General features: G+C 44.4%; 1 protein-coding gene across 1 annotated transcript in view; it reads left to right on the top strand.

Moving 5' to 3' along the window:
* LOC129855866 (double C2-like domain-containing protein beta) overlaps window positions 1–24,691 on the top strand; it is a 55,365-nt gene that overhangs the window by 5,421 nt on the left and 25,253 nt on the right. Inside the window, exons 4-8 of the mRNA XM_055923959.1 lie at window positions 1,110–1,184; window positions 9,447–9,556; window positions 18,923–19,049; window positions 19,301–19,357; window positions 19,765–19,889. Coding sequence (XP_055779934.1) covers window positions 1,110–1,184; window positions 9,447–9,556; window positions 18,923–19,049; window positions 19,301–19,357; window positions 19,765–19,889 — 494 coding nt within the window. The remainder of the gene's footprint in view (window positions 1–1,109; window positions 1,185–9,446; window positions 9,557–18,922; window positions 19,050–19,300; window positions 19,358–19,764; window positions 19,890–24,691) is intronic.

Genomic DNA, 24,691 nt, shown 5'->3' with positions numbered 1-24,691 from the left:
AACAAGACTCCACTTACACCCCAGTCATAAGCTAAGCCGTGTCCCTCCACACAAAGCGTCCAGAATCAAAGTGCAGTCAGCTTAAGCGCTATCCAATCCGCTGCAAGCCTTCGGTTAGTGTTGCGGCGTCGAAAGCCACTCCACATATCTTTTCCACGGAGACAGGCTTAGCTCTAACCCAGAACATCGAGCCAAGTCATGAAGACAATGGCGCTTGCCGAGAAAACCCGGGAACTCTACTCAGTGAGAGAGAACCGAGGTTTATCTCTTGACAATGAGGCAGAGTTAAGTATTGATGCGATCCGTGCTAGAGAGATCGATTTGGCGTTCAGTCCACACCAGGCAAACATATTATATACACCCCTTATGGGTATTATGGTAGATGTGAAGCTGAGATGCACCCATTCAATAATATACACAGAATAAACATGTGTTCCAAATGTTACCCCATTCCCTATTGACCAGCGCTATATGGGTCCTCTTCAAAAGTAGTGCACTCCATAGCGAATATGGTACTATTTGGGATCCAGCCGTAATCCTGTGCCTTCCTACTAGGACATTTCGGGGAGTTGCTATCATTTGTCCTTTTTTGGGAGGCGATTGACTGTGTTCATACCCAGATAAGCACCCCAACCCAATGGAAATCACTGGTAGTGCTGGCACACCTTACATATAAACAGACTAGCTTGAGAAATTATGAACTTAGAATGAAAACGATTTGAGTAGAATGGCATGCGACACAATAGACAAAACAAGAGTAGAGTTGAACAGCAAAGGACATAATGTTCTTTGTCATGCCCTGACCTTGTCTGGCTTACAGCCTGTATTGTATGACTGTATGTCGTGTGTATGATAGCTAAACCTTGACCAAGTATGTTCTGTGCCTGTGTGTGTGTGTTCTGTGCCTGTGCCTGTGTGTGTGTGTGTGTGTGTGTGTGTGTGTGTGTGTGTGTGTGTGTGTGTGTGTGTGTGTGTGTGTGTGTGTGTGTGTGTGTGTGTGTGTGTGTGTGTGTGTGTGTGTGTGTGTGTGTGTGTGTGTGTGTGTGTGTGTGTGTGTCTCTCTCACTGTGTATGTGCGTCTGTGACCATGCCTGTGTGTGTCTCCACAGGGACTAAAGGCCATGGACTCCAATGGACTGGCCGATCCATACGTCAAGCTCCACCTCCTGCCTGGAGCAAGCAAGGTCACTACAACCTTCCTATCCCTCATCAGCTTCCATATTAGTGGGACCCAGTGGGTTAGTCACGTGCGTGTTTCTTTCCACTGAAACAGCCTCACGGTGAAGTGATAAATGGTCTCACCTAAACCACCATAACATATCGAACAGACGGGAGAGTGCTTCCTGACGCTGGCGATAGCACGGCACTTAAGAGTCATAGAAATTAGTAGAAAGAGGAGGAAGGGAAGCGCTACTAAGGTACACTATAGTATATTTTGGTAGATAGAAGGTGCTCTTTGGTAAAAGGTGTAAATTGGTCATCAAAAAGAAAGGAGGACCAAGGCACTCTTCATATAATTAATTAAAATGCCTTTATTAGTATGGCATGTTCAATAGAAACAAAGTTGTTTAAAAACCGACGCGTTTCGGCTGCATGGCCTTCGTCAGGGAGTACAGAAAAAAGAGAATACAATGTCCTCTTTTGAAAGTCTTTTCCAATTAGCCCTAATTAGAAGAGGGAGTGGTTACCAAATTGGACACACCTAGTAAGCAATAATATACACATGAAAAGGTGAAATACTGTAGCTATGTTATCATGAGCATACAACTTCAAGCTAGAAGCATCAGAACATAGAAATAGAAATTATTGCCATACTTTCACGGACATAGTACATTTAAAAATGAATCCATTTTGAAATGAATCCAGTTGCATATATTCTGGATAACGTGTTGAGTTTTGAGTGCGTCTCGGCTGTTTAGTGGACAGACAATACCACCTGTGATTTTGGCCTAAGCACTGGGCTTAATCAGGGTTTTCCATAAGCGCCGGCTGTCGGCTCAACAGTCGATTACAGACTCATTGTCAACTGACTACTTTTTCCAACTAACTAGGCTTCTTTTCATTGAAACGTTTCAATTCGCTAGTCAGAAACGTCTCTATAGACTTCTGCTAGAATGCATCGTCTAGTGATCTATTGATAGGACATGCGCCTGTCAGTCACAAAGTGAGTGATTACAGGAAAACACCGCTGGTTGGGTGCAGGCAAAGTTTGGGAGAAGAGTAAAATCGCTAAATTCCAAAGCCAGATTTAACAGCAATTAAAGTAATGAGTGAAAAATGTAATGTGGCATGTGTCCCAGTAGCGTCCTTAGCTTAGCCAGCAGCCATTTTCCGGCAAATAGGAAAAGGTAATGGGAATTACAAGTAGACAGGTGGGATCCTGTTCCTGTTGTATCCAATGGAAGAGGAGGTGTTTAATCCCTGGGTCCTTAGCTTAGTGATGAACTTGGAGGGCATTATGGTGTTGAACGCAGAGCTGTAGTCAATGAACAGCATTCTCACGTAGGTGTTCCTTTTGTCCACGTGGGAAAGGGCAGTGTGGATAGAGATTGCATTATCTGTGGACCTGTTAGGGACGTTATCCGAATTGGAGTGGGTCCAGGGTGCCTGGGATGATGGTGTTGATGTGAGCCATGACCAGCCTTTCAAAGCATTTCATGGCTATGTGAGTGCTATGTACATTGGTGTTCTTGGGCACAGGGACTATGGTGGTCAGCTTGAAACATGTAGGTATTACAGATCGGTGAAGACACTTGCCAGCTAGTCAGCACATGCTCTGAGTATGCATCCTGGTAATCCGTCTGCGGCCTTGTGAAGGTTAACCTGTTTAAAGGTCTTACTCAAATTGACTACGGAGAGCGTGATCACACAGTAATCCGGAACAGCTGGTGCTCTCATGCATGGTTCAGTGTTGCCTGTCTCGAAGCGAGCATAGAAGGTATTTAGCTCGTCTAGTAGGCTTGCGTTACTGTGCAGCTCACGGCCGGGTTTCCCTTTGTAATCTGTGATAGTTTGCAAGTCATGCCACATCGATGAGCATCAGAGCCGGTGTAGTAGGATTTGATCTTAGTCATGTAATGACATTTTGCCTGTTAGTGTTCTGCTTCTTGAATGCAGCTGCTCTAGCCTTTAGTTAAGTGCAGATGTTGCCTGTATTCCATGGCTTCTGGATGGGATATGTACATACTGTGGCAACCTGGGAGCCAGCAGGAAGCTACAAAGGAAGGAGCAGGACCTTGGTCACCTCCAGAGGGCTAAAGAGGCCAAGATGAATCAGCACCATGGACAGATCTAAAAGCACCAGCTGGGGCTGGTGATTCAACACCAATACTACCCAGTCCAGGTGCTGCAACCAATTGGCATCTGGAATTGGTCCCACTTGTCCGTCATTACCCCAAATGGGTATAAACAGAGGTGCAGTCACTCGGGCGCTTGGGCAGACAGGCAGAGGGTACGCCTAGACCTTAGAAGAACCCGAAGAAGAGGACTCATTCCCTGGAAGCACGCCACCCGGCGCAAGTTGAGAGCAAGAATTGAAACCCCAGACTCATCGCTCTCTTTCTCTTTTGTTGTTCATTACCACAGGCGGTGTGAGGAGATAGACACAGAGCGACCCACCCGTTACCTGAGGCCTTTTAGTTGTTTTTCTACCCTCCCCGTTCCCCCCGAACCTTTATTAAAGAACAGCTTTTGTTTGAGCACCGCAAAACGGTCTCCCGCTGTCTTATTTTATCTTGAGTTTCACCTCTGACTCCCCTGAGCTGCCACGATCACTGTGGGGACAACCACATCGATGCACTTATTAATGAAGCCGGTGACTGATGTGGTAAACTCCATCATATAAATCCAGGCACATATTCCAGTCTGTGCTAGCAAAACAGTCCTGTAGCTTAGCACCGCTTCATCGGACCACTTCCGTATTGAGCATGTCACTGGTACTTCTCGTTTGACTTTTTTGCTTGTAGGCAGGAATTAGGAGGATAGAGTCATAGTCAGATTGTCCAAATGGAGGGCGAGCTTTGTATGCGTTTCTGTGTGTGGAGTAAAGGTGATCTAGACTTGTGTCTCTAGTTGCACAGATAACATGCTGGTAGAAATGAGGTAAAACGGGTTTCAGTTTCCCTTCATTAAAATCACCAGCCAATAGGAACGCCGCCTCTCGATTAGTATTTTCTTGTTTGCTTACGGCCCTATACAACTAGTTCAGTGCAGTCCTAGTGCCTGTATTGGTTTGTGGTGGTAAAGAGCCCTGCAAAATGACTTCCAGCAGGCCAAAAATGCACATTTGTGGCCTGCTGGAGGTCATTTTTCAGGGCTCTGGCAGTGCACCTCCTTGCACAAAGGTGGAGGGAGCGGTCCTGCTGCTGGGTTGTTGCCCTCCTACGGCCTCCTCCACGTCTCCTGATGTACTGGCCTGTCTCCTGGTAGCGCCTCCATGCTCTGGACACTACGCTGACAGACACAGCAAACCTTTTTGCCACAGCTCGCATTGATGTGCCATCCTGGATGAACTGCACTACCTGAGCCACTTGTGTGGGTTGTAGACTCCGTCTCATGCTACCACTAGAGTGAGAGCACCGCCAGCATTCAAAAGTGACCAAAACATCAGCCAGGAGGCATAGGAACTGAGAAGTGGACTGTGGTCACCACCTGCAGAACCATTTCTTTTTTGGGGGTGTCTTACTAATTGCCTATAATTTCCACCTTTTGTCTATTCCATTTGCACAACAGCATGTTACATTTATTGTCAATCAGTGTTGCTTCCTAAGTGAACAGTTTGATTTCACAGAAGTGTGATTGACTTGGAGTTACATTGTGTTGTTTAAGTGTTCCCTTTATTTTTTTGAGCAGTGTATAAATATTCATCCAAATATCAAAGGATAGTGATCGTTGTTTTCGGTCATAGGAAAGTATGGCGGAAACATTGTCGGTAAACGGTAACCGGATCGCATCGGTGAGATAGCCGTTCATTTTGCTACCTAATTTGCATACAGGTAGTCTATTACTGATTTCTGGCGATTATCTGCAGATATATTATGTTGAATCCTCACTGCAGGAACAATAGGTAGTGGAGAGAGACTCATTCTGTTCCAAATTAGGATAAAAGAAAAGAGATTATAGAAGGTTATTAAAGCTAATGTCATGACACTTATTGCTATTGCTATGTATTTATGTTCAGTAAATTCATAATGTTGTTTCTTCTCATTACGACACTTAGCTCTACGTATGAGCAAGTGCCTATTCGGTCAGCACTTTCAAAATGGACTGTAAGAGAAATTTAGCAAGATGTTGAGGCCTAAACTATACTATTCTTTGTCGAGAGAGAGAGAGAGAGAGAGAGAGAGAGAGAGAGAGAGAGAGAGAGAGAGAGAGAGAGAGAGAGAGAGAGAGAGAGAGAGAGAGAGAGAGAGGAGAGAGAGAGAGAGAGAGAGAGAGAGAGAGAGAGAGAGAGAGAGAGAGAGAGAGAGAGAGAGAGAGAGAGAGAGAGAGAGAGAGAGAGAGAGAGAGAGAGAGAGAGAGAGAGAGAGAGAGAGAGAGAGAGAGAGGAAAATACTATCAGGAGGCTCCACTTTTATAGACAATATACTGACACAAAGACTGCGCATTGAGCAAACAACCCTCGCAATATGTACTGGAATTATGTGAACTTTTTGTTGAACAGAAGTATTTGAATGTGAAGAGACTGTCACTGGCAAACATGGTTACAGACCATCATGCAGTATTCCTTTCTCGTGGAGAAAACCACATGAGTGAATTTTAATAGGCTACACAAAGTAAGCAAAACAATGAAATGCATCATTCTAACGTTGTCTAAAATGATGAATAAGATACTAATGAGATAGCTACCATATACAAAAAGTATGCCCCTGGCATGCAACAGCACTTATACATCAGCATTTTTAAAACTATTTTCCTGCAATTCTATGTTGTTGTTTCTCAACAGGGAATCCATGTTTACGTGACAGAACACAAACTTTTTTCTTAGGTTTTTGCCACAACAAACTAAATTGAAAGAGTAGACGAGATGTAGTTTTTGCCACAATAAATTACATTGAAAGAGTAGACTAAACTAGTTTTTCGGAACTAAATTACTACTCTACCGCCTTCCCTCAAAGTCCCACCCACAGTGATTGACAGGTCTGAAACCCTACCAACTCTGTGACTCACAAACATCCTGCCCCCTCTCCTGACAGTCTTACCCACAGTGATTGATTGACAGGCCAAACTGTTAAAGGTCAATTCAAATGGACACATTGGTTTCCTTACCCTAAATGTCCACAGTAGCAGAGCCAATAAAATACAAAATTTGAAGAACAAAGATAATTATGACAATTCATATCTTGCAGTAAAACTTTCATCTCAAGAGAAGACAGGTTTAAAGCTGCAATATGTAACTTTTTGGGCAACCCTACCAAATTCACATAGAAATGAGTTAGATCTGTCATTCTCATTGAACACAAGTCTAAGAAGTAGTAATTATGTTCTATGTGCGCTATTTCTATGCTTCCCATTCTTAAGTTTTGTTTTTGCATCATTTTACAACAGACTGAATTCATACATTTTCAGTCATTTCAATTGTAAATGAATGTCTTTCTATTCAATACCACAATTTATTTCACAAATCTGGGAGGTAAATTTGTTAAAGGATTCAATAATTTAGCTGTGTATTTCGGATGAAATCGTGGCAAAATTGAGCTTGTTATGATTTTTGATTTTTACCCCAGCCCGGGAACTCTCTGTCTGGCTACTTTTTCTATTTGGCTGGCAAGACCATGTACTTGGAAAAAACTGGGCTTTGGCTTTAGAGCTAAATGTAACTAGCTAGCTAATGTAGCAAGTTGACACGCTACGTCGACTATTAAAAAGGAGTTGTTTTGGCACTTTGCTGATTAATGTGGTATTTCTCTGTGCTCCACAGCAATATTTTGGTCCCACTTTACTGGCTTTGTTTAGATTTCGGAGTTGTTCTTGTGAACGGTCGGGAGGATTTGGCAGCCGACACAAAATCTTCTCAGGTGGTTGTTTGTTGGTGGCGGCCATCTTGGGTTTGGGGTCAACATCGAAGTAAGTTGTGATAGCCGCATAGAGATAGAGACTGGCATTATAAACACAATGTCTGTGGTCAAACCCCCCCAAAAATACAGCAAACAAAGCTACTAGGTCTGCTTCTGTTAATACCCCCCCCCCCCCTTTTGTTCCACACCCTGTTTCTCCACCCCGCCCTCCGTCCCCATCTCTGTCACTATCTCTCTCTCTATGTGACCCTCTATGACCTTGGAATAGCAACACAGTGCCGAGGAGGAGGGCGGGAGGTAAAGGGGGAGAGAAGGAGGGAGGGGGGAGATGGATGAAGGGAGGACGGCAGCGGGTGGTTGTCATGGAAACAGCGCCGATTGTTACACTACTCACGTCAACAGGCGAGTGTAGACGGGGGGGGGGGGGGGGGGGCATACGTCAGCACATACGTAAGTACCCACAAACCCCCGTTTGGTAAATATCGACCACACGAGTCTACAGCGCCGAGGAGTGGGGAGCACGTGAGTGTGAAACAGAGGATGACAGGCGGGCGGGCAGACGGCAGGGAGGGACTCACACGCGTACACACCATCTTGCACACACAGGGGCACGAGCACACACACACACACTCTCCCCTTTCAACCTTTCAATTTTTTCACACGCACACACACACACTCACACACAGAGATACTCCCACATAGATATACACACTCCTTCACACACCAGCGTCCACACATACAGGGGCACAAGATGATTACTCATACTAAAGGAACGCTGGGCTCACATGGACAGACACACCTGACTAAACACACCTCCACAGAAACACACACTTGCTCTCTCTCTCTCTCTCTCTCTCTCTCTCATGCACAAAAACACAACACACGCCTTTACACACTCTCTCCTCCTCACACACACTCACACATTACACAGAGAGAGAGAGGGATAGAGGAGAGGGAGAAAGAAAGAGAGAGAGCCGTGAGAGAGGTGCTCGGTGTCTCCCCGGCTCGGCGTTCTCATCTGCTCCCTGTCCTAATTGTGGCGCATGGAGAATGAGCTTTCTGAGTCACAGCCTTAGCCAGTTGTGTGCGTGAGCTCGGGGGAACAGGGGAGAGAGGGAGAGAGGGAGAGAGGAAGAGAGGGAGAGGGTCCATATAGATGGATGGGGGGGGGGGGTGAGGGAGAGGCGGAGGGCTAAAGATTAAATATTTAGGGAAACATGTAACATCATTGATGACGGGGGGAAGGGAGCAGGGGAGAGAAAGAGATAGATGGAGATGAAGTGGGAGGGGAGGCAGGCGGGTGATTTTTGCTGACACCATATGTTGTTTTGGACGGGGATGTACCTGGTGGTATAGGTGGAAAAGATGAGAAAGAGGAGGAAAAAGAGTGAGGAATGGAGGAAGAGAGGGGGGTGGGACATTTGAGGAAAAAAGAGAGAGAGAGACAGAGTTGTTTAGAGAAAGAGAGAGAGAGACTGAAGGATGGAGAGAGAGAGGTAATTAGCTCCGGAGCACCAGAATGCCCTGGGGAGTGGGGATTTAGGCTCGTGCTTGAGTACCTCGAGAGTATACAGTTCTCCACTCTCTTGGCGTGTTTGTGCACATGTGTGTGTGTATGTATGTGTGTGTGTGTGTGTGTGTGTGTTTGTGTGTATTTGTGGATGTATGTGTGTGTGCACTGGGGGGATTCAAGGCTGAGTAAGTGAGGAAGCGTGCCTGGTCTCGGCATCAAAACGAAAAAACAGCCGTTGTGTAACCGAGAAAATAAATGAAATATGTAAAACAGCAGCACATCCTGGAGGCAGCTTATAATGGAAAATAGTCTAGAGTTGGCTAATGTGAAAACCCTGCCTTCTCAATCATTCATGAAGGGGAAGTTAGCGTAGCATTATCGGATGGTAACGCTAGGCCTTTCTTCATTGAGTGGCTTTGATTTTTCATGCTAATTGTGTTAGCGCGGGTTAATTGACATGTGTGGTGTGTTGTGTTAGCATTAGCTTAGTGCATGTTTGCGGGTCTGGCCGGTAGTGGTGCTAGCAACAGGCTAGGGGGACAGAAAGACAGACAGACAGACAGGTGAAGTGGGGAAGCCTCCTGTCCTCTATAAAGTAGGTGAGCAGATGTCTACCATTTCTTGAGGGAAGGAGAGAAATTAAGTTTCTCTCTCTCTCTCTCTAATTATTTCCCTCTTATCTCTCTCTCTATCATCTCAACTCCCTCATACCCCTCCCCAATTGCCTCACCTCTCTCTCTCTCATCTCTTCCCACCTGTCACTTTCTCTATCGCCCATTTCTTTCCCCTATGCTCCCTGACGCATTGGTTTCTATACTCTCTCTCTCCTCTCTCCCTCTTTCCCCAATCCTTTCTCGCCTCCTTTTCTCCCTTTCCATCTCTCATCCCTCTCTCCTTCTCACGTTCGTCCCCTGCAGGCGAACAAGCTCCGCACCAAAACACTGAAGAACACTCTGAACCCGGTGTGGAGCGAGACGCTGATGTACCACGGCATCACCGCTATCGACATGACCACCAAAACCCTCAGGTACTGAACTACAGAGAACTACAACTCCTATGTGTGTATTATACTGGCATATATTATAAAACAACTTGTCTACAGGTCCCAGAGGGCAATCTGGCCAAATTAACTGTCCCGCGGATGAACGAAAAAAAACTGCCATGCACACCGGCCAACTGTTCCATTAGCTGTCGCCGCGGTAACCCACTCAGGTGTTGGCTCTCGTTCGTTCTCTCGAGTCTCAGCCCCCTCATTCATCGAGTGGTCTTGATACGAAGCGCTGAATTGATTGAGGTCGAGCGTGGCAACTTTATGCGTGTGTGTGTGTGTGTGTGTGTGTGTGTGTGTGTGTGTGTGTGTGTTTGTGTGTTTGGCACCGTCATGATAATGCAGCAATGTAAAACCCATGCCTCAGGGATATACACACAGACATAGGCACCCATACACACACACACACACACACACAGTGCCTTCAGAAAGTATTCACACCCCTTGACTTTTCCCACATTTTATTGTGTTACAAAGTGGGATTCAAATGGATTTCACTTTCATTTTTTGTCAAAGATCTACACAAAATACTCAAAATACGCGGAAGACCATTTCTAACTTTTGTTCCAAGAATTATTTGAATAATAAAAATACTAGTGTGTCTTATTACTTAAGTATGAACCCCCTGAGTCAACACATATTAGCATCACCTTTGGCAGCAATTACAGCTGTGATTCTTTCTGGGTAAGCCTCTACGAGCTTTGCACACATAGATTGTACAATATTTTCACATTATTCTTAAAAAAAAAAAAATCTACCTCTGTCAAGATGGTTGTTGAACATTGCCAAACAGCCATTTTCAAGTCTTGCAATAGATTTTCAAGTTGATTTAAGTCAAAACTGTAACTTGGCAATTCAGGCACTTTCCATGTCATCTTGGTAAGCAACTCCAGTGTAGATTTGGCCTTGTGTTTTAGGTTATTGTCCTGCTGAAAGGTATATTTGTCTCCCAGTGTCTGGTAGAAAGCAGAATGAACCAGGTTTTACTCAATGATTTTGCCTGTACTTAGCTCTATTCCGTTTATTTTTATCCTAAAATACTCCCTATTCCTTGCCAATGACTAGCATACCCATAACATGATGTAGCCACCACCATGCTTGAAAATATGAAGACTGGCATCTAGTGATGTGTTGTGTTGGATTTGCCCCAAACTAAGCTCTTTTATATTCAGGACATAAAGTTAATTTTATTTTTTTGCAGTTTTACTTCAGTGACTTATTGCAAACAAGATGCGTGTTTTGGAATATTTTCTTCCTTCTTTTCACTATAGAAGACACATTTCAGTTGAATACATTCAGTTGGACAACTGACTAGGTATCCCCCTTTCCCCTTTATGTCATTTAGGTTAGTATTGTGGAGTAACTGCAATGTTGTTGATCCATCCTCAGTTTTCTCCTATCACAGCCATTAAACTCTTTTTTTAAAGTCACCATTGATCTCATGGTAAAATCCCTGAGCCGTTTCCATCCTCTCTGGCAACTGAGTTAGGAAGGGCGCCTGTATCTTTGTAGTGACTGGGTGTATTGATACAACATCCATAGTGTAATTAATTACCTCACCATGCTCAAAGGGATATTCAGCATCTGCTTTTGAAATGTTTACCCATCTACCAAGAGGTGCCCTTCTTTGCAAGGCATTGGAAAACCTCCCTGGTCTTTGTGGTTGAATCTGTGTTTGAAATGTACTGTTCGACTGAGGGACCTTACGGATAACTCTATGTGTGGAGAACAGAGATGAGGTAGTCATTCAAAAATCATTTTAAACACTATTATTACGCACAGAGTGAGTCCATGCAACGTATTATGTGACTTGTTAAGCAAATGTTTACTCCTGAACTGATTTAGGCTTGCCATAACAAAGTGGTTGAAAACTTATTGACTCAAGACATGTCAGCTTTTAATTTTTAACTAATCTGTAAAGATTTCCAATAACATAACACCACTTTGACATTATGGGATATTGTGTGTAGGCCAGGGACACACAATCTCTATTTAGTCAATTTTGTTGTGTCAATCCATTTTAACACAACAAAAATGTAGAAAAAGTCAAGGGGTGTGAGTACTTTCTGAAGGGACTGCACACACACTCCTCGCCCCCTCTCTAATGCATCCGGTCTGGTGTGTGCACTGGACAGATACCCTCTGGCATGCAGTCAAGGGCAGACACTGGGCAGAGAAGCCATGTAGCCCCCACTCCCCCCAGACACACACACAAACCCCCCCCCAAACACACACACACTCCATCTCTTTGTAGATAAGGTTTCAGGAAAGACCCTGAATGCCCAAGGAACCCACCCGACCTCCAGCCAAGGAGACAGCCCCCAGACACAGGCCAGCACAGAAGCTAGGTAGAGCCAGGAACGGAAGGACAGAACGGAAGATAGAGAGGGAGGGGTTCCAAGAAAGACGGGGATTAAAGACGGTGGAGCGATGCCAGGAAAAGGGAGGATAGAGGAGGGGAGAAGGCCAGGGTAAGAGGGGGATGCCAAGAAACGGGGGGATAGATGAGGACAGACGGGAAAGGAAAGGGAGGTGAGGATAGGAGAGAATTGGGCTTCCAAGAAGAGGGGATAGAGGTGGAGAAAGTGAGGGAACAGGAGAAGAGAAAGAGGCACAGTGCTTAGGATAGGGGGAACGTTTTCAGATGAGAAGGAGAGGGAGTGGGATAAAAAGAGAGAGTGGGATGCAGGGCAAACCAAGAAAGAGAGAAAAGGTTGAGGGCAGAGAGAGAGATGGAAAGAGAAAGGGGCAGAGGAAAGGGAAGAGAGATGGGGTGAAGAGAGCCTATGGAGAGAAAGACTAGGGTTAGATAGAGAAAGACAGGTGATGGAGTGAGAGAGAAAGAAAGCGGGAGGGCAGACCGAGGGAGACTGGGACTCACGCCCTCTCCTGTTTGTGGGTACCCTGACGTTGTAACGGTCGTCTTGTGGTGAATGAGCGGACCAAGGCGCAGCGTTTGATGAATACATAATGAATTTAATAAGGAAAAGAATAACGATGACGAAGCACACTTTAGAAATGACAAAATAACAAAACGAACTAAACAGACCTGAACATGAGAACTTACATAACACGAAGAACGCACGAACAGGAACAGACTAAACAAACGAAACAGTCCCGTGTGGTGACGAACACAAACACAGAAGACAATCACCCACAAACAAACAGTGAGAACAACCTACCTTAATATGGTTCTCAATCAGAGGAAACGTCAAACACCTGCCTCTAATTGAGAACCATATCAGGCAACACATTTAACCCAACATGGAAACACATAACATAGAATGCCCACCCCAACTCACGCCCTGACCAACTAAACACGTACAAAAACAATGGAAAACAGGTCAGGAACGTGACAGACGTGCTGCCTGCCCCCTGGCTTGGCCCCTTTGTGAGACCTGCATCATCAGTCCCAGCAGGGTAGATCAGGAGGGGGGTGGCTACTCAAAACTCTTCCCCCAACACGGTGCACCGCCGAGCTCAGCCTCTCCCCATGGGGGCAGCCTGGGGAACCAGAGCTGTAGAACTGGATAATAGCTGAACAGCAGGCTTTACACTTGGGCACAATGACTGGGAAATGGGAATTAGCGCAGCATAGGCAGTGGATGTGAATCGGAAATTGCAGTGTAGCATAGAATGGATGTGAATAGGAAATTGTAGTGGAGCATAGAGTGGATGGGGATAGGGAATTGTAGTGGAGCATAGAGTGGATGGGGATAGGGAATTGTAGTGGAGCATAGAGTGGATGGGGATAGGGAATTGTAGTGGAGCATAGAGTGGATGGGGATAGGGAATTGTAGTGGAGCATAGAGTGGATGGGGATAGGGAATTGTAGTGGAGCATAGAGTGGATGGGGATAGGGAATTGTAGTGGAGCATAGAGTGGATGGGGATAGGGAATTGTAGTGGAGCATAGAGTGGATGGGGATAGGGAATTGTAGTGGAGCATAGAGTGGATGGGGATAGGGAATTGTAGTGGAGCATAGAGTGGATGGGGATAGGGAATTGTAGTGGAGCATAGGGACTGATAATGCGAATGTGCATTTACCATCCAGCAAGGACTTGTATTGTGTTTTATAACTTCAGGCGCAAGGCATTAGCTGTAACTTAATTTCTTCCAAAATGCTGCCCCTATACTTGTTAGTAGACGGCAGGGGTGTGTCTTGGCAATTGTAACTCCCACTGAGGTACAAAAATACCAAATGTCCTCCTCTTATATCATATCTCTTGGCTGCAATCAATAAATGTATGACAAAGGTGAGGCATTAACGATAAAAAGTTTAGCATTCTGATAACTAATGGTTAGGGTTAGGATTGGGCGAGGGGAAGGTTATCCTAGATCTGTACCCAGGATAAACTTGACCCCGGAGCATCCTACTGTCAGTCAATGGAGAGCTCCATAGCGGTGTAGAAAAGTATGTTGGCTCGGTGTGACAAAACCATGGTTACCGTCAACACCTTGTCATAGCCCAGGCAAGACCGACAGAGTGCCAGTCTGATGGCAGAACTTTTCCACCTCTCTATCTCTCGACAGTAGAGCCTCAAAGATACAAACCTCAGAGTTACGGACCGACCAGTCAACTGAACAGGCAAAATCAAACCAGGCCAGTACACATATTAAAACAGTCCAGTACACATATTAAATGAAGAATACAAATGTACTTTATAGTGTCTGGCTAAATGATTAGAAAACACATGTAACTACGCAATAAATATTTTCTCTAATGGTTTGATGCACAGTGAATTTCAAAGTTACAGACATTTCAGTTCAGACCTCCATCTGACATGTTCGTATCACTGAGGTCCTACTGTATCTCTCTACACTGAGTATGCAAAACATTGCTGTTTCCATGACATAGACTGACCAGGTGAATCCAGGTGAAAGCTATGATCCCATATTGATGTTACTTGTTAAATCCACTTCAAATCAGTGTAGATGAAGGGGAGGAGACGTTAAAGAAGGATGTTTGAGCCTTAAGACAATTGAGACATGTATTGTGCCAGGATGAATGGGCAAGACAAAATATTTAAGTGCTGTTGAACGGGGTTTGGTAGCAGGTGCCGGGCGCACCGGTTTGTGTCAAGAACTGCAACGCTGCTGGGTTTTTCACACTCAAGAATGGCCCACCACCCAAAGGACATCCAGCCATCTTGACAACTGTGGGAAGCTTGAGAGTCAACATGGGCCAGAATCCCCGTGGAACAATTTCGACACCTTGTAGAGTCCATGCCGCGACGAATCGAGGTTGTTCTGAGGGTAAGGGGGCGTTCCAACTCAATATTAGGAAGGTGTTCCTAATGTTTGGTATACTTAGTGTATCTCTATCTATCTCTCTCCATCGCTTCTTCACGACTGCTGAGGTGCAATGCAGACATACCACCATCATTTCATATAGAATGACACATAAAATAGTTACTGATCCGTTATATAAGAATTGGTCAAATGCATGTTACTGCGACCCTGCTGTAAAGCTGCATCCCATATGGCACCCTATTCCCTATATGGTGCACTACTTTTGACCAGAGCCCTATGCATTATATAAGTAGTGGGTTGCCATTTGGGATGCAGTGCATGCCTCACACTGATTAAGATAGAGAACACGGTTGGGGTGAAATTGTGGGAGTATCATGAAGAGCCTTCTGGTCCTGACTCGCACACGCACACGCACGCACGGCAGGTATGACTAACACGCTGGAACCAACAGGAACCGCTGTCACAGGGGAAAAAGAGAGAGAGAGAGGGAGAGCGAGAGAGAGAGAGAGAGAGCGCAATTACCCAGGCGACAGCCCAGAGGGACATGCAGGAAGGTGAGAGAACATCTGAGAGCAGTAGAGTAGTAGTACTGGAAAGAGTAAACACGACCAGCCTTGTAAAATGACTAGCATACCGCAGTTGTCATAGAAACTCGAGGCCATTCTCAGTTCTTAATAAAACATCTGAAGTGCACTATAGAGGCACAAATGTGTTCTCAATTTAGTTTTTTTGCAGACCATATTTCTTCAACACAAGATTTGCTAAATGGAGGCTTGTTCTACTCCTCACTTCAAAACTAAGGTTCCGATCAGAGCTGTTCCGCAACACACAGAGACATGTCTATCTGTCTGTCTGCTGCAGTGGCGGTCAGTGCCGTTTATGATGAGGGAGGACAGTTTGTTCTTCATTAGCATGGCCTTATTTCTATTACAGCATTTTGGATGGCTGTCATTCATATTCCATTCACCCAGTTCAATGTAACATCGATAGGTTTAGGCTGCTACGTGATACTCAAATTTTTCCTATACCCATCATGAGGTTGTTACAACCTAGCCTACGAATGAACGTTTACAACGTAGATGCACACAGGTCGAGGGAAAATGTTGAGGTGACAGACAGTGACACATGGACAGACAGGCAACACATTCAATACACCCCTGATCACGTGTAAACACAGTTCACTTTCATAGCAGCCATGTTGTATTCCTTCTCGCATCTATGCGCTCTCCTCCTCTCACCTTTTTCCTTTGTTTGTGGACTTCAATGCACAACACATCAACAGTATGTGACCAGGCAGAAAGAAAAAAAAACATATCCTAACCAGACATCGTTCTCACCCTATTAACTAAAGTAACGTCCTAGTCAACATAGCTAATAGAACTAACTGCGTTAGTAAACCCCCTACAATTATGCAGTAACGTTACAGTCACTAAGCAGTATAGCGGTTATACCAGTGGAAATAAATGAGTAAAACCTAAAGCTTTTACCTTGACATGGAAGAGTTTCAGTGTTGTGTTGGATAGTCATAGCCAGCTATCTAACATAGCACCCCTGTGTTTGAGCTGGGTGTTTTGAGTAGGCCAAACTAGCTAGCTGCATTCGACTAGCTAAGTGAAAAAACTAATTTGAAATCTCTCTCTTTCTCTTGCTTCTCCTTCATTTTTGAAGAAATTGCTTTGTTCAAAACTGTTTAACTATTGTCTTTCGCTCTCTTTGTGTCAACTACTCACCACATTTTATGGACTGCAGTGCTAGCTAGCTGTAGCTTATGCTTTCAGTACTAGATCAATTCTCTGATCCTTTGATTGGGTGGACAACATGCTGCAAGAGCTCTGATAGGAGCATGAAGCATGTCCTCTGGAAGTTGTCATAAGTCTGTGTAAGTCTATGAAAGGGGGTGAGAACCAAGAGCCTCCTAGGTTTTGTAATGAAGTCAATATACCAAGAGGAGGAAGGAAGTTAGCTGTCCTCCGGCTACACCATGGTGTTACCCTACAGAGTGTTGTTGAGGCTACTGTAGAGATGTCATTGCAAAACAGTGTGTTTCATAAATTATTTGTTGACGTGAATATATTTAGTATAGTTTTATCTAAAAAGGATAACTTTTCAATGTTTTACAATTTTTATTTGTACTTAATTCACTGAGGAGGATGGTCCTCCCCTTCCTCCTCTGAGGAGCATCCACTGGTCTGCTGTCATTGAGGACAGCCAGGCAGACAGACAGATAAAGCAGATAGACAGCTGTACAGACAGGCAGACAGACCAACATGTACAGCACAGCATAGACAGACAGACAGACAGACAGACAGACAGACAGACAGACAGACAGACATGTACAGCATAGAGTATAGCTACAGGTAACTGCCAAAATTACTGATACACCAACATCATTTGTCTTAATAGGGCCACCACGAGCCAGAACAGCTTCAATACACCTTGCCAAAGATTCTAAAAGTGTCTGGAACTCTACTGGAGGAATGCAACACCATTCTTCCACAATAAATTTCATAATTTGGGTTGAGATCTGGTCACATGACAATGGTATACGGTTTATATCGTTTTCATGCTCATCAAACCATTCAATGGTTCACTCCTGCCCTGTGAATGGGGCATTGTCATCCTATGGGGGCATAGCCATGGTAGCTAAAATAATGGCCTGCCAACCATTGTTATACATGAGCCTAAGCATGATGGGATGTTAATTTCTTAATGAACTGAAATCAAACTTTATTTGTCATTTACAAAATAGCCTCCAAAACCCTACTCAATAAATTGGATGCAGTCTATCACAGTGCCATCCGTTTTGTCACCAAAGCCCCATATACTACCCACCACTGCGACCTGTACGCTCTCGTTGGCTGGCCCTCGCTTCACACTCGTCGCCAAACCCACTGGCTCCAGGTCATCTACAAGACCCTGCTAGGTAAAGTCCCCCCTTATCTCAGCTCGCTGGTCACCATAGCAACGCCCACCCGTAGCACGCGCTCCAGCAGGTATATCTCTCTGGTCACCCCCAAAACCAATTCTTCCTTTGGCCGCCTCTCCTTCCAGTTCTCTGCTGCCAATGACTGGAACGAACTACAAAAATCTCTAAAACTGGAAACACTTATCTCCCTCACTAGCTTTAAGCACCAGCTGTCAGAGCAGCTCATAGATTACTGCACCTGTACATAGCCCATCTATAATTTAGCCCAAACAACTACCTCTTTACCTACTGTATTTATTTATTTTGCTCCTTTGCACCCCATTATTTCTATCTCTACTTTGCACCTTCTTCCACTGCAAACCAACCATTCCAGTGTTATTTTTTTTAAACTTGCTATATTGTATTTACTTCGCCACCATGGCCTTTTTATATTTTATTTATTTATTTATATATATATCTTGTTTGCCTTCACCTCCCTTATCTCACCTCACTTGCTCATATTGTATATAGACTTATTTTCACTGTATTATTGACTGTATGTTTGTTTTACTCCATGTGTAACTATGTGTTGTTGTATGTGTCGAACTGCTTTGCTTTATCTTGGCCAGGTCGCAATTGTAAATGAGAACGTGTTCTCAATTTGCCTACCTGGTTAAATAAAGGTGAAATAAAAAAATATGCGCCGAATACAACAAGTGTAGACCTTACCATGAATTGCTTACTTACAAGTGGTCACTAGGAGCGCCGCTTCTGGATCAGCGTTTTGTTGTTTGCTTATGGCCTTATAGAGTTGGTTGAGTGCGGTCTTAGGGCCAGCATTGGTCTGTGGTGGTAAGTAGACAGCTACGAATAATATAGATGAGAACTCTCTTGTTAGAGAAGAACCACAAGTATTTCCATTATTTCGGCAGTTACTTGTAGATCCGTAGGGTTTCTATCTGCAGCTTAGAGTCCCCACCGCTAGCTCTTGAGAGGATTTGTTTCTATTTCTCACTTTCTGTGTGTGTGTGTGTGTGTGTGTGTGTGTGTGTGTGTGTGTGTGTGTGTGTGTGTGTGTGTGTGTGTGTGTGTGTGTGTGTGTGTGTGTGTGTGTGTGTGTGTGTGTGTGTGTGTGTGTGTGTGTGTGTGTGTGTGTGTGTGAGTGTGTCCTTCTTGTCTGTGTGTAGGCTGTGTGTGTGCGACATGGACAGGCTCGGTCGTAACGAGTTTATCGGAGAGGTCCGTGTCGCCTTGAAGAAACTGAGCAAGGGCGAGAGCAAAAGATTCAAAATGGGTCTGGAGAGAATCACACAGGTATGTAGTGTGCATGTGAGTGAGTGAGTGAGTGAGTGATCGAGTGATCGAGTGATCGAGTGATCGAGTGATCGAGTGATCGAGTGAGTGAGTGATCGAGTGATCGAGTGAGTGAGTGAGTGAGTGAGTGAGTGTGTGAGTGAGTGAGTGAGTGAGTGAGTGCACATGTGCGTGTGTATGCGTCAGTTCGTCAATGGGCTCTAATGATTTATAAACTGTGTATTGAATTCAATCTCCCTTCTCCCACTCAGAACAAAGACATCAACAAAGAAACCGTGGAGCAAGGGACACCTGTGGCTGAGGAAGAGGTACGAAGATTACCATCATTGTCATAAATAGTAGAGATTTTCATAGAGATATAGTATTGGCCGTAGCAGGAGTAGTAACATTAGTTGTGCTACTACTATTACTGTAGTAGTAGTAACAACAGTGGTGCCACTATGATAGCAGTAGTACTAATTCCACTGTTAGTGACAGTCCTGTCACTGATTTCCCAACATGCAATTCATCTTATTATTTTTATTCATTTTATAACTTTTTTGTTCCATGAATTTTAAGTGACCCTATTTGTAGTATGTTTTTAACAGTCTGTTTTACATGTGTTGGTCTTAATTCATGAACAGTCAGTCCATTGACATACATTAAGGGAACTATCAATGCAGTTTAGTTCAAATTTGTAGTGGTGTCACGGCTAACTGTGTCCCCCCTCCCCCAGCGTGGTCGTATCCTGGTGTCGCTGTGCTACAGTCCAGAAAAGAGCTGTCTACTGGTTGGCATCGTACGCTGTGCCCACCTCGCTGCTATGGACTCCAATGGGTACTCTGACCCCTTCGTCAAGATGTAAGTGTTGACCCGCGCACACACACACACACGCACGCACGCACGCACGCACGCACGCACGCACGCACGCACGCACACACACACACACACACACACACACACACACACACACACACACACACACACACACACACACACACACACACAAAGGACGGAATGAAGATGTGATGATGGATGGAACGAATGGAGGAACGAATGGAGGAGAGGTTGTTGTTGTTGTCCCTTGTCATTTCACATTACTTGTTGTTATACATTAGTAGGTCCTGTGGTGTCCTGTTGCTAGATGCCAGTCAGCAGTCCTCCCTGTTGTGCCGGCTGGCACATATAGGGCAGCAACAAAGGCTCTCTAGTGTTACTGCAAAAAAGGAAGTGGAAGAGGGAGAAAGTGAGGAACTTGTTTTGTCGGCTCTGCATTACATTTACATTTAAGTCATTTAGCAGACGCTCTTATCCAGAGCGACTTACAAATTGGAAAGTTCATACATATTCATCCTGGTCCCCCCGTGGGAATTGAACCCTGGACCCCCCGTGGGAATTGAACCCACAACCCTGGCGTTGCAAGCGCCATGCTCTACCAACTGAGCCACACGGGACCAAAGACCCGTTAAAGACCAAAATTGGTTAAAGAAAATTGTAATAACTAAAAAAGTATACCAGTTTAATTTAAGGACCACAAATGTACAGCTGTGCCATATAGATTGCAAAAATAGTTTCCATAAAACAATGGCAGATTCAAAACTTTTAGTATTTCGATTTCAATTATTATACACAATTCTTGCAACCAATAGAATTTTATATACAGTATATATATTTACAAATAGATATATGGGGGATTGGAAGTGATGCAGACAATTACATTGATGTAAAAATAATAAAGCTGATCTACCCCCTAAAAATAGTTTTTTTTTTCAATAAAAGACTCTCTACATTATTAGATGAAGGGAAAGGTACCGTAAGCTCACTTACTTACTGACTTTATTGTCCCCATGGGGAAATTTTGTTGTAGTGTCATGTACACGTTTAAAGTGCCGTTTAAATACAAAACAAAATGGACAATACAACTTTCATAACAGTTACATACCAATAAAACATCAAAAAATAAAAAAAGACTAGCCTGCTGGCCTTACTGAGTCGATAGGAACATTAGCCCGAGCTATTTAGGAGGGATATCACACCTGGCACAAATGATTGTCTAGTTCTGTTTTTCCTGCTGAGGGGACAGCTAGCGTGAAATCTCGCTGGTGCTATCGAATTGGATCCTTTGCTTATAGCTCATGTTGTCAGGTGTGTGTTGTCAGGTGTGTTGATGAGGTAGAGGACCCTGGTTCAAGCCCAGTCAGAGGCAAGTTCAGGGAGGCAGCGCTATATGCTAAGCTAGCACACTGATGCTGGTTATGTCTATGTGTAACGACTACATATGTCACATTGACAGTCTCTACCACCACCTTGTTATAGTGCACGAGTCATGACACATTGAAACCTCCATACAAATTGATAGGGAGACTGACTGGCATAAATAAATACATGCAACATAAATAAATAATCAACTGCTTTTACTCTCTAGAGTCTAAACTGTCACTAGTCAATGTTTCCCAATCTGGTCCTACAATACCCACCAGACTGCATATTTCCTCTTCCAGTTTGGGAAAATAGCACACCTGATTCAACTAATCAGCTACTCGTCAAGCCTTTGATTAAAATGTGCAGTCGTGATAGGTTTCCTAGAGGCACATTGGGAATCACTGTGCTGGCATTATGTAAGCTAGCAGGCTTGTTGTTATTCATATGACAACCTGCACTGTAAATATACTGTCGGCATCATGTCTTGACAGAGCATTCAGGCTGAGCCGGAGTCCCAAATGGCACCATATTTCCTATGGGCCCTTGTCAAAGGTAGCGCACTCTAGGGAATAGGGGTGTCATTTGGGACGCATCCTCGGTGTAAACAGATAATCCTTATTGGTACACTTCACACCTGAATATGAAAATCCCCAGCAGTCATTAGATTCCGTTTCCACTCCTACATGGTTTCATTAAAAAAGGCCTTTTTTTCTATTCGCTTGTAGTGTTGATGTTGATAAGATGGTGCTCTCAAGGGCATCATCTGTAACTTTCGATTGAAACAGAGTGGTATATCTACTCAGGATTTGATCAAGTGTCTCTGCTGCGAGTTGAGAACCAACAAAATCAGATTCCCTCCCTCTCGCTAAGGTTGCTTCATCCTCCCCTTCATTTGAGGAAGATGACTGATTAAACATTTGAATTAAATGTTTTTTTTTGGTGTGTTAAAAGAGTCATGTTAAAATAACTATCACGTTACACATTTAATAATGACAGAGTGGGGCCTCCCGGGTGGTGCAGTGGTCTAGGGCACTGCATTGCAGTGCTAGCTGTGCCACCAGAGACTCTGGGTTCGAGCCCAGGCTCTGTTGCAGCCGGCCGCGACCGGGAGGTCCATGGAGCGACGCACAATTGGCCTAGCGTTGTACGGGTTAGGGAGGGTTTGGCCGGTAGGGATATCCTTGTCTCATCGCGCACTAGCGACTCCTGTGGCGGAGCGGGTGCAGTGCGCGCTAACCAGGTCGCCAGGTGCACGGTGTTTCCTCCGACACATTGGTGCGGCTGGCTTCCGGGTTGGATGCGCGCTGTGTTAAGAAGCATTGCGGCTTGGTTGGGTTGTGTTTCGGAGGACGCATGGCTTTCGACCTTCGTCTCTCCCGAGCTCGTACGGGAGTTGTAGCGATGAGACAAGATAGTAACTACTAACAATTGGATACTACGAAAAGGGGGTAAAATTTTTCAATTAAAATAAAATAATAAAAATATATAATAATGACAGAGTGCATTTAAAACTTCACCCACAGTAAAACCTTTGGAGGACTTAATACAAGTATTTTATTGATAGGAGGGGGGAACATCAAAACCACACCAAAGACGTCATGCACGATAAGAAATCAAATAATGACAGCACTTCTAAAAGCCTATTTCACACCATAGCCAGCTGAATTTGCAAGATAACGTTTCTTTCATTTAGATTTTGGCACAAATGGCACTGACTCACCCATGGATTGATGTTTCAGCATTGTCTCAGTGAAGAGTTTGGCGTTCGACTATCCACGTGCAGTTACAAGCCTGCTAGCAGCAAGGCAGATGAGCAATATCCACCGTCGTGGTACGGATTAAGCCTGAGCTGGAATGTAAAGCTAACTGAAGCTGGCTAGCCTTAGAATACCCTGAGTAGATCTAGCTTGCGTCGCAGTATAACCCTCTGATTCGTAGTATAGGGCTCTGGGTTCCCCCTGCACTTGTTTGTAAAATGTGGTGAGGAGGGGTGGGACTTCAATGTAAAGTATGTTGGGAATTCCCATATTCAGGGGTCAAATGTTTAAATCCAAGATGAGATTGTAACAACAGTACAAATAATAAGAAATGTATAATCAATCAAATGTATTTATAAAGCCCTTTTTACATCAGCAGATGTCACAAAGTGATTATACAAAAACCCAGCCTAAAACCCCAAACAGCAAGCAGTGCAGATATAGGAGCACGTTGGCTAGGAAAGACAGGAACATAGGAAGAAACCTAAAGAGGAACCAGGCTCTGAGGGGTGGCCAGTACATGGCCATTAAGGCCAGATTGTTCTTCAAGATGTTCAAATGTAAATGTCAGTTGGTTTTCCATAGCCAAGCAATCAGAAGTTGAGAGAGAAAGAGAGAGAGAGAGAGAGAGAGAGAGAGAGAGAGAGAGAGAGAGAGAGAGAGAGAGAGAGAGAGAGAGAGAGAGGAGTTGAAAGAGTTTGAGAGAGAGAGAGGAGTTGAAAGAGTTTGAGAGAGAGAGAGAGGAGTTGAAAGAGTTTGAGAGAGAGAGAGAGGAGTTGAAAGAGTTTGAGAGAGAGAGAGAGGAGTTGAAAGAGTTGAAAGAGTTTGAGAGAGAGGAGTTGAAAGAGTTTGAGAGAGAGGAGTTGAAAGAGTTTGAGAGAGAGGAGTTGAAAGAGTTTGAGAGAGAGGAGTTGAAAGAGTTTGAGAGAGAGAGATGTAGAGAGAGAGAGAGCATATAGGAGCACGTTGGCTAGGAAAGACAGGAACATAGGAAGAAACCTAAAGAGGAACCAGGCTCTGAGGGGTGGCCAGTACATGGCCATTAAGGCCAGATTGTTCTTCAAGATGTTCAAATGTAAATGTCAGTTGGTTTTCCATAGCCAAGCAATCAGAGGTTGAGAGAGAGATAGGTTGAGAGAGAGTAGGTTGAGAGAGAGAGAGGTTGAGAGAGAGAGAGAGAGAGAGAGAGAGAGAGATGTTGAGAGAGAGGGAGAGATGTTGAGAGAGACGGAGAGATGTTGAGAGAGATGTTGAGAGAGAGAGAGAGAGATGTTGAGAGAGAGAGAGAGAGATGTTGAGAGAAAGAGAGAGATGTTGAGAGAGAGAGAGAGAGAGAGAGATGTTGAGAGAGAGAGAGAGATGTTGAGAGAGAGGGAGAGATGTTGAGAGAGAGGGAGAGATGTTGAGGGAGAGATGTTGAGAGAGAGGGAGAGATGTTGAGAGAGATGTTGAGAGAGAGAGAGATGTTGAGAGAGAGAGAGAGAGAGATGTTGAGAGAGAGAGAGAGATGTTGAGAGAGATGTTGAGAGAGAGATGTTGAGAGAGAGAGAGAGAGAGAGAGGGAGAGAGAGAGAGGGAGAGATGTTGAGAGAGAGGGAGAGATGTTGAGAGAGAGGGAGAGATGTTGAGAGAAAAAGAAAGAGTTTGAGAGAAAAAGAAAGAGTTTGAGAGAAAAAGAAAGAGTTTGAGAGAAAAAGAAAGAGT

The sequence above is a fragment of the Salvelinus fontinalis genome, chromosome 5 (genome assembly GCF_029448725.1).
Source record: "Salvelinus fontinalis isolate EN_2023a chromosome 5, ASM2944872v1, whole genome shotgun sequence".
Classification (NCBI taxonomy): domain Eukaryota; kingdom Metazoa; phylum Chordata; class Actinopteri; order Salmoniformes; family Salmonidae; genus Salvelinus; species Salvelinus fontinalis.
Note: the sequence above shows the minus strand (reverse complement) of the source record. Positions and strands in the feature narration are given on the sequence as shown.